This window comes from Orycteropus afer, unplaced genomic scaffold (assembly GCF_000298275.1).
Source record: "Orycteropus afer afer isolate SDZICR_OR568_19922 unplaced genomic scaffold, OryAfe1.0 scaffold00099, whole genome shotgun sequence".
NCBI lineage: Eukaryota > Metazoa > Chordata > Mammalia > Tubulidentata > Orycteropodidae > Orycteropus > Orycteropus afer.
The window spans coordinates 9698471-9708598 of NW_006921686.1; the positions used below are offsets into that span (position 1 = coordinate 9698471).

At 54.6% G+C, this 10128-nt stretch overlaps 1 protein-coding gene across 1 annotated transcript; it reads left to right on the forward strand.

Moving 5' to 3' along the window:
* Positions 1-3094: 3094 nt before the first annotated feature.
* CCNP (cyclin P) lies at positions 3095-7930 on the forward strand. The gene is given in 6 exon segments (XM_007943148.1): positions 3095-3379; positions 5536-5625; positions 5707-5862; positions 6563-6721; positions 6802-6947; positions 7765-7930. Coding segments are annotated over 6 exon segments (1002 nt in total).
* Positions 7931-10128: the final 2198 nt, after the last annotated feature.

Genomic DNA, 10128 nt, shown 5'->3' on the forward strand with positions numbered 1-10128 from the left:
CGTTCTAAGGTAAGAAGGAACATCCCCCAATGTTAGAATGCACTTCCGTTCTAATTTTATCCTATCGTTTGTGACATTTCTGTGTCTCGGTGCTGAACTTGTCCTGGGGACTTCTTGTCATTGGAGCACTTCCTTTCTGCCCCAGAAAGACGCTCCAGATGAGTCTGGCTCTCCTGTGCCGTCTCTGGAGGCGGCCGCTTCTTCGTGTGCGTCCCAGCCCTGATTGCTTTGGATGAAGAAGGGCACTAGTGCGCTCATTACTATTAGAGCGTCCCTGCTCCTGGGCTCTCTCAGGGGACAGGGCTGTGAAATTCATGGATGCACGGATGTATACCAGGATGTCCCCCCAGAGAAGAATGTTCACTGTTTCCAGTCTCTGCTCAGATGTCACCTCCCCATCACAAGGCATTCTCTCTCTCTAACAACCTCATGTGCACACAGTTTTATTTCTAGCATCACTGCAACACCACAAGGTTCCTTCTACTCTCTTTCCATGTTTCATGTGCATTCTCTGACAGTGTGAGGCCTGACTCCTGTTACAGTGTGTTCGTGAATTTGCTCAGGCCTAGAATCCAGCTGAAAGGAGCTCTGGTGCTTAGTGGGTAAGGCATTGGCTGCTAACCAGAAGGTCGGCTTTGTAAACCCACCAGCCACTCCATGGGAGGAAAGGCGGGCAATCTACTTCTGTGGTTTACAGCCTTGAAAACCCAGTGGGGGTCGCTTTGAGTTGGAATTGCCTTGATGGCAGTGGGTTGGTTTCTTTCGTTCATAGAATGCAGCTGAAGCAGTTCAGCATCGCCAGCCTGTACCGCTGCTCAATAAATAAAAGACCCTTGCTTGGGTCAGTTCCCTGCCGCCCCCATCCCGCCACAGCTGGTTCCGTTACATATTTGAAAAACAGATTCACTTGCTTCATAATCCACATCATGAAATTTCAGATTCTGTCCTGTGGCAGTGTTCCAGCACTTGCAAAAGTAGAATAGCTTAATAACCTCCCCTAGCTTCCAGTGGACTTCTCTGTGACCATATATTGAAGTGTATTCCCCATGGGGGCCCACCTGGTGAGTCTCTGGCACATCAGGAGCTTTGACCACCCCCGAGAGGCTTGCAGGTGCCAGGGCAACCCCCCACCACACACACACACACACCCTTTGAAGAGAGAGACTGGGGTGGGTGGAGGGAGGCGCAGGGCGGCTGTGCAGAGCTGGGCTGAGACTCCCTCCTTTGCTTTGGCCTGAGTGGCTTGAGGCCATGCAGGGCCGGGTCCTTCACTTAGTCATTTGATGGATGCTTGCTGGTGCCTGGTCTTCACTAGCCATGGGTTCAAGGATGCTTCAGACCAGACCTGGCCTAGGGTTTGTGTCCCTGGTCTTGAGAGTACAATCTCCTGTAATTCTGCTCTCAGTCAGCAAAGACGCTGAACACCAATGTGAGTCCCAGGGACTGTCATGGATGCTGAGGTCCCAGCCACAAACGAGATGGACCAGACAAAGCCATGCTCTTAGGAGGAGAAACTACCAATGTCAGATGCAGAGAATTAAAAGAAGCTGATTTGAAGGTGACTGGGTGGCTACTAGGAGCTCTGGTGGTGTAGTGCCTAAGGCATTTGACTGCTAATCAGAAGTCTGGTGGTTCAAACCCATCAGCCACTCCTCGGAAGGAAAACTGAGCAATCTACTTCTGTGGAGATAACCGCCTTGGAAAGCCAAGGAGGGGTTGCTATTTGGTTTGTTCAGTTGGGTGGCTACTGGAGATGGGTCAAGAAAGTCCTTGATGGGGAGGTGACATGTAAGCAGAGACCTGAGAGAAAACCCTTCTGTGGGGGAAGAGCATTCAGGCAGAGGGAACAGCCAAGCAAAGGCCCTGAGGCTGGAGGCTGGAGTGTGTAGTGTGGTTGAGGAAGAGCCAGGAGGCCAGTGGCCATAGAGAAGTGATGAGGGGCAGAGGGGCTGGGAGTGAGCTCAGAGAGGTGTGACTGGGGTGGGGGCAGTAGATGACAGTGCCTTCTGGCCCACTGCGAAGACTTTGACCTTCACCCTGAGGGGGATGGAAGGCTCATGGCGAACCATGGCCAGGTGTAATTGTACTTTCCCATTCCCAGGACCCCTCATGGCTGAGGGGGGGGATGGGGGACAGGATAGGAGTCGGCTGCACTAGGCCAGGCCTGCTGATGGTCACGTGGCCCAGCCAGTATTTCAGCTCTAGCCCATGAACGTGGGAAGTGGAGGAACCACAGGTTCGGTAACCACCCCAGAATAATACCCATTGCAAAGAACACACCCAAAACAACCAAACCCGAGGCCGTAGAGTTAGAACTACTACATGGTTTCCAAGGCTGTAATCTTGAAGTGTATTCCACATGGGGGCCCATCTGGTGAGTCTCTGGCATATCGGGAGCTTTGGCCACCCCTGAGAGGCAGACTGGCACATCTTTCTCCGGTGGAGTAACTGGGTCGGTTGAACCACCGACCTTTCAGTTAGCTGAATGCTTCACCACTACACCACCAGGGCTCCTTTGCACAGGACGTGAGGCTTCCTTAAATCTTTGCTAACCAGACGGCTGGCGGTTCAAACCCACCAGCCACTCCTCAGAAGGAAGGTTGGGCAATCCTACTTCCGTAGTGATACTGCCTCGGAAACCCAAGGAGGGGTCGCTATGAGTCGGGTTTGACTCCACGGCACATAACAACAACAACAAAGTTGATTTGTAGTTCCCATGCCTTGAGCTTCTCCTGTATCAGGCCTTGTGCTGGGCACTAATTCTCACACCACTGTCAGCTGAATTTTTAAATACTCCCCCTAATACGTACAAGAAAACTGGGTTCGGGGGGCTGCTCCTGGTAGTTTTTCTCGAGTAGCAAGGCTAGGGCGTGGCTTCAGCGACCTGGTCCTGGAGGGCTGGGGGGGGGCGGGGCTGGCCAATCGGGACCTGGAAGGCGGGGTCTATGTATCAATCATTTGCTTATACACCTGCCCAGGTGAGGCGTGCTAAGCGCGCATGCGTCCAGGCACTTGTAAAGCGCGGTCCTTGGCACACACCCCTCTCCCCCACACTCCACGCTCCTGCGGGAAGAGGTCGGCCAACGCCTGGAGGATGCTGGTGAGACTCAGGAGAAGGGGACCCACCTCCCCACTCCGGTCTCTCCACAGACGCTGACCCCCAGGCCCCCGTCCCTCGCAGAGTCCGCCTGCAAGCCTCCACCCAGAGGCTCCGAGCGCTCTACTCCCCGACGGCGTCCCTGCGGGCACGCGTCTGTCCCCAGGACGCCCAGCGAGGCCCCTGGGGCCGAGGGCGCCGCCGGGGCTGGAGGAGGCGCTGGGCGCGCTGGGGCTGGAGGGAGAGCGCGCGTACGCCGGTGACATCTTCGCCGAAGTTATGGTAGGCGGCCCCGGGGTTAGGGTTAGAGGCGGCGAAGCCGGCTTAGCCGCCCAGTCAGATGTCCGGTCTCTCCCACCTCGCCAGCCTCCTTTCCCACCGCTGCCCACTGGCTTTCCTGCCGCCCTGGCAGTTTCAGAAGGCCTTTTGTACTCTGTGCCCCTCACCATCACTCAAGCTTCCCCCACCCCCGGCGGTGCCTCACAGCCCCTCACAGGTGTCCCTCCTTTGATTTCGTTTGACAAACATTTTGTAATTCATTTAACAAGTGTTTTGGAGCAGTATTCTAGGGACTGGAGATACTGTCTTCATTGTGGGGAGACAAGCAAATACGAGATTATTTCAGAGGGGCCACCAAGACCAAAAACAGGCCGGGGGTCGTCACATTCCGGTGTGAGATACGCCAGGCTGGAAGGAAGGCTGGAGGGATGAATCCACTTACCGAGTGTCTCCCGGGCCCCTCTTCCGGGCTCGGGTCTCAGGAACTGAGCTGCAGCTGGGAGCCGGACTGAGGTCCCTGCCCTTGTGGTACTGGCAGCCTGGTGGGTAAGCAGGCAAAACAGAAATGCCAGATACCTTCAGAATGAAAATGCTACAGGAAACAAAGTGATGGGACAGTAATGGGACCGGGGGGAGGCGGGGGGTGGAGAAGAGGAGAGAAAAGCTGAGACTTGAATGACTGAGGAGCCAGCATGCAAGGAGCTGGGGAGAGACCATTTCAGGAGGAGTTGGAAATGCAAAGGCCCTGGGGTAGGAATGAGTTTGTATGGTTCTAAAAGAAGGGCTGCTGTGGCTGGAGTGAGGTGGAGAGCCTGGAGAGGGTGAAGGGAATTAGGATTTTATCCTGAGGGTACTGGGAGCCAAGGAAGATACTCTCGACTCACAGCGACCCCTCGTTGGGTTTCTGCGGCGGTATCCCTACAGAAGTAGATTGCCCAGTCTTCCTTCCAAGGAGTGGCTGGTGGGTTTGAACCGCTAGCCTTCTGGTTGGCATTCAAATGCCTTAGACACTATGCCCCCAGAGCTCCCAACACACACACACACACACAAACCAAAACCAACCCACTGCTATTGAGTCTATTCTAACTCACAGTGACCCCCATTGGGTTTCTCAGGCAGTAAATCTTTACGGAAGTAGATTGCCCCATCTTCTTTCTGCTGGCTGGTAGGTTTGAACTGCCAACTTTCTGGTTAGCAGTCAAATGCCTTTGGCACTATGCCAAGAAATAGATTATTCCAAAACCAAACCAAACACACTGTTGTCTAGTCAGATCCTACTTGTAGCAACCCCTCCTTGGGTTTCTGAGGCGGTATCACTATGGAAGTAGTTTGTTCAACCTTCCTTCTGAGGAGTGGCTGGTGGGTTGGAACCACCAGGCTTCTGGTTAGCAGTCTAATGCCTTAGGCACTATGCCACCAGAGCTCCTAGATAGATTATATATATGTGTATATGTATATATGTATGTGTGTATAAACTCACTGCCATCAAGTCGATCGTGACTCGTACCAACCCCCCATTAGGTTTCTGAGGCAGTAAACCTTTACAGAAGTAGATCGCCCCACTTTCCTTCTGCAGAGTGGTTGGGCTTGAAACACCAACCTTCTGGTTAGCAGTTAAATGCCTTAAGCACTGCGCCATATGTGTATGTGTGTGTGTGTGTGTGTAGTAAAACTGTTGGATCACTATGAGTTAGAACCAACTCTATGGCAACTAATGTGTGTGTGTATTTACCAGGTCAATATTTTTCACATTACAATTCAGTGATATTAATTACGTTCATCATGTGCAACCATCCTCACTATCTGTTTCTGCGTTTTTGTGGAAGGCTTTTAAGCTGGGAAGTTCCTTGGTCAGCCCCAGAGGGCTGGGTTGAGGATTGGTGGCCAGGAGGTGTCTGGGAACACAAGGGGAGACTCTCAAGAAGCCAGTGGCCTTGGGGGATACAGACTGGAGAGGTGGGTAGGGCCTAGCATCCAGGGCAAAGCCCTGGGTTCTAGACGGGGACAAGAAAAGAGGAGCAGATTTAGAGGCCAGTTTGGGTGTGGCGCCCGTGCGATGTCCAACTGGCGTCCAGGAGGCCGCTGCATCTGGGACTGGAGTTGAGGAGAGAAGCGGATCCACAGGTGGAGAGAGTGAGGTCCGCGTTGCCCAACCCCAGGTGTGCCGGGCGCTGCCTGGGAGGGCCTTGCCGCACACCGTCACCCCGGAGATGCGAGCGCTGGTGGTGGACTGGCTGGTCCAGGTGCACGTACGTACATGCCGGAGAGGGGGCGGGGCCGGGCCCACGTCGCTTGCTGGGACGCTGGTAGTCACCCGTGTCCCTCCTCAGGAGTACCTGGGCTTGGCAGGGGACACGCTGTACTTGGCCGTGCATCTGCTCGATTCTTACCTGCGCTCGGGCCGAGTGCGCCTACACCGCCTGCAGCTCCTGGGCGTGGCGTGCCTGTTCCTGGCTTGCAAAGTGGAAGAGTGCGTACTACCCGAGGTACTTCCGGGCTGGAACTTAGAAAGGTGGGCCCGTGTGTGCCAAGCGCCTTGTGCTTCACCCATCCTGACATATCTGTGTGAGGTTGGGACCTCAAGTGTGTCCCTTTAACAGAGGAGACTGAGGCCCAGAGAGAGGCCCAAAGTCAAGCGGTTGGGACACTCAAGCCTTGAAAAGTTATCTTGAGTAGTGAACAGAACTGCATAGTAAAGTAGGGAGAAAAACAAAACAAAAAAACCCAAACTCACTGCCCGAGTCTGACCGGACTCATAGCGACCCCTCCTTGGGTTTCCGAGGTGGTATCACTATGGAAGTAGATTGCCCAATCTTCCTTCTGAGTAGTGGCTGGGAGGTTTGAACCGCCAGCCTTCTGGTTAGCAGTCAAATGCCTTAGGCACTATGCCACCAGAGTTTCTAAAAAGTAGAGAGCAGTATCTCCGAAACTGAGGCCCAGAGAGCTTAAGAGCATAGGCCGGGGTCACACAGTGGTAAATGGTAAGGTTTGAGCTCAAACCTAAGTCGTTGTGACTCAGACGTCAGTGCTCTCCACGATGTCCAGACACAAAAATCAGTGGCCCATTTTACAAACCTGGAAATTGAGGTCCAGACTGGGGACTGAACCCATCCTAGGCCCTCCAGGGCGGGGAGTGAAGAGCCGGAGTCCGGGATCCCCTCCCCTCTTCCCCCATCCCCTCTGCAGCCTACCTCCCTCTGCCTCCTGGGTGCCGGCGCCTTCTCACGGTCTGAGCTGCTGCGCGCAGAGCGCCGCATCCTGAGCCGCTTGGACTTCCGGCTGCACCACCCAGGCCCGCTGCTGTGCCTCCGACTGCTTGCTGCGCTGGCCCAGAGCGGCCCCCAGGTGCGGGGGCGGGGCTTGCGAGGCGTGGGCGGGGCCTTCAGGGAGGGGCGAGGTCACAGGTTTTCACCGCCTACCTGCAGGTGACGCTACTAGCCACCTATTTCCTGGAGCTGTCCCTTCTGGAGGCCGAGGCTGCGGGATGGGAGCCGGGTCGCCGCGCAGCTGCTGCGCTGAGCCTGGCGCACCACGTGCTAGACCGGACTGGGCCGGAGCCGGCACTTTACAGGCATGACCCCAAAGGAGAAGCCAGGGGACAGGGTTGTGAGGGCATCTCTGTGGCTTCGAGGTCATCCCATCCTGGTTTCTGTCTTTACTGCTTCAGCGAATGAGAGATAACTGGTGGGCTGTTGTTCTTACGTGCCCTGAAGGCGCACCCGACCCATAGCAACCCCTCCTTGGGTTTCTGAGGCGGTATCACTACGGAAGTAGACTGCTCAACCTTCCATCCGAGGAGTGGCTGGTGGATTTGAACTGCCAGCCTTCTGGTTAGCAGTCAAGTGTCTTAGGCAGCATTCTACCAGAGCTGGTTTGATTTCCCCGGGTGTGGGAGAGAATGGGGTGTCTGCCCAGCCTGGGATTGTTTTATTTTCTCTGGGGTGTCAGAATGGTCTGTTTGTCCAGACTTGTCGCCACTTCCCCAGGCCTGGAAGATGCCTTGTGTTCCAGACTTGAGAATGAGGGTCTGTCAGGCCTTGAGTCCCCCAGCTCCACAGCCTGCCCACCTCGGGGCGAATCCTCGTTTCTCCTACCCATGCCCCCGGGCTAGAACTGGATGTCGGTCTGTCCTAGGACCCTCTTTCCCCTCCCCGAGGCCCTGGCTCCCCCTTAGCTGTGACCTGCGGAGAAAATACGTCCTTTACCCCCCTCAGTCGATGTCCCACTCCCATCCCCATCCTTTAGTTGAGGATGGTCTGCCTGTCTGACCTCCAGAGCCCCTGAGCTACCCTGGTGATCCAAGCCGGCGACTCACGTCTTAACTTTCAGCATCCGTCTCTATTGCCACCTCCGGGCCTAGCCCCAGTTTCTCTGTCTCCCCTCCACAGCCCCGCGGAGCTGGCCCCCCTCGAGCCGTGCATGGTCCGCGCCGCGCTCCGGGGCCCTGCGCCGGGCCGCGCCGCTGTCTTCCTCAAGTACGCGCGGCCCCAGCGTCAGGGCACCAGCCTCACTGCCGCCCGCCTGCTCCGCCGTCCCCAACCCGGGCCTCCCTGAGTCGGAAAACCCGGTCAAAAAAAGGCTCCTCTCAGTGTGTGTCTGTCTTCCACTTCATTAAAGAGTTTATTTTAGTCCCAGCGCTGTCGATCCTTCTTGGTCGATGCCTGCTCCTCTTTCGCCTTTGATTGGTCGCTTCCTAGGCCTCTCATCCCTCTGATTGGGTGTTTTCACCAAGAACCTTAACGGCGGCTGGAAGATGCGATTCGAATTCTGAACTCCTCCGCCAGGGGGTGCTGGTGGACTTTCCGCAAGCGCGGCTGAAAACCAAACCAAACGCACTGTGGAGGCTGGTTTCTGACTCACAGCGACCCCCATTGGGTTTTCGAGGTTGTAAATCTTTACGGAAATAGATTGCCCAGGCTTCCTTTCGCGGAACAGCTGGTGGGTTTGAACCGCTGACCTTCAGCAGGGTAAGATGCTTGTGGGAGATGCTGCAACAAATATCTGGAGGGAAGCTGAATGATCCTCACCCTTAAGGTTGGGAGGAAACCCGGAGGACTGGTGCCTGTGGAGGAACTGAGAATGCCCACTCCTGTCTGAGGAAATGCTTCCCTGACGTTGCCAGGTTTTCAGATTTTATTTAAACGAAGCTGAAAATCTGGAATTCCATAAACATCTCTGCTTTCATATGTTGGCAATTCAGTATTTTTCAGTGGTTGCGCAAGCCCAACACGTCACCCATGCTGGCATATAGGGGCTGTGATAGAGTGCAGTACTCGGATCCGACTGACTGAGCCTCTGAAGTGCCTCGGTTTCAGTGGGGATAATGCCAAGGAGCTCCAGTGATGTAGTGGGTAAGGCATTTGGCTGCTGACCAGAAGGTCAGCTGTTCAAACCTACCAGCCGCTCTGCGGGTTAGATGATGAGGCACTATGCTTCCCTAAAGATTTACAACCTTGGAAACCCAATGGGGGTCGCGATGATATATATATGAAGCGTTTAGGACAGTGCCTGACACGTAGTTGGTGTCATCCAAGTAGGAGCATCGCAACCTAACAGGACTGTGAATTAGGTACAGTTGTTTCCATTTGCTACTGTGCCTCTAGCGCCTAACCATTTAGCTAGGTGCAGGGAATGTATTTGTTATGAATCAATGCGCTCCTCGCTGTGTCTTTGGCGCTCTCTGGCGGAGGCGCAGATTGAATCTATTCTTACTGGTCAGCAGATTGGCGCCCCCTGCTGGTCTGAGCAATCCCTTGGGCTGGTCTCAGCTCTGGGGAAGGGCAGGGGTTATTTGCAGGCTAAGACAGCTTTTCAAAAAAACATCTTTAAAAATCATGGTAAGTGTATAGGTAAAGAAACATGTCAACAATCTTTCCATATGGATCTCTACTCTTTTCATTAAAAAAAATGCAATAAAATACAGCTGAGGGGCAGAAAGGTGCCCCACTGCTCCGGAACTGACATTGAGAAATGCGAGAGTGGAACCAAGTCTGGGTCTGGAGGTGCAGCGAGGAGGAGGTTTCCGCCCCTGAGGTGTTCTGGGTTAGAAGACAAGGAAAAGGAGTGTGGTGGAGACTCACTTAGCAAAACACTTCATCAAAAAGCCTGAGGATAGGCAGAGGCGGAGGCAGATGTTGCTGCAGGGGTGGGAGGGGCTAAGTTCGGGTTTGGGCCTGTTGAGTAGGACCTGCGCTGGGACGGCCGGGACCTCTGTCCTCACTGGTAGAACTGACCTGTTGAGTAGGACCTCTGGCGAGTCATGTACTCCTTCCTTCAGCCATTATGTGTGGGTGTGGACTCAGAGCCACACACTCAAGCAAGATAAGAAATGCCGGTGGTTGTTGTAGCCCATCGCTGCCCCAGTCCCGTTCTATGCTTAACCCGCATAATATAACTTAACCCCTACAGCCCCTCTGTGGTCAGCTTGCTTGCTAGTCCCACGACACACAGAAGGAAGTCAAGGTGGAGGAAGATCAAGGGGCTTGGCCAAGGCCCCACAGCTAAGGAAGCCTTTAGGGTGCATTGAAGGACAGTGACCTCCTTCACCTGTTTTTCTCTCAAAAGGCCTCCGCGTTCCGTGTGCACTCTGTTATCGGGCATCTCACTCTGGGGTGCATCTCACCAGTGACTTGTCTGGACAGTAAGCTCACGGAGGGCAAGAAGATCTTGCTTTGACATAGAGCTATCCTCTTGTCCAAGGGGCTCTGGTGGTGTAGTGGGTAAGGCATTTGGCTGCTAACCAGAAAGTCAGC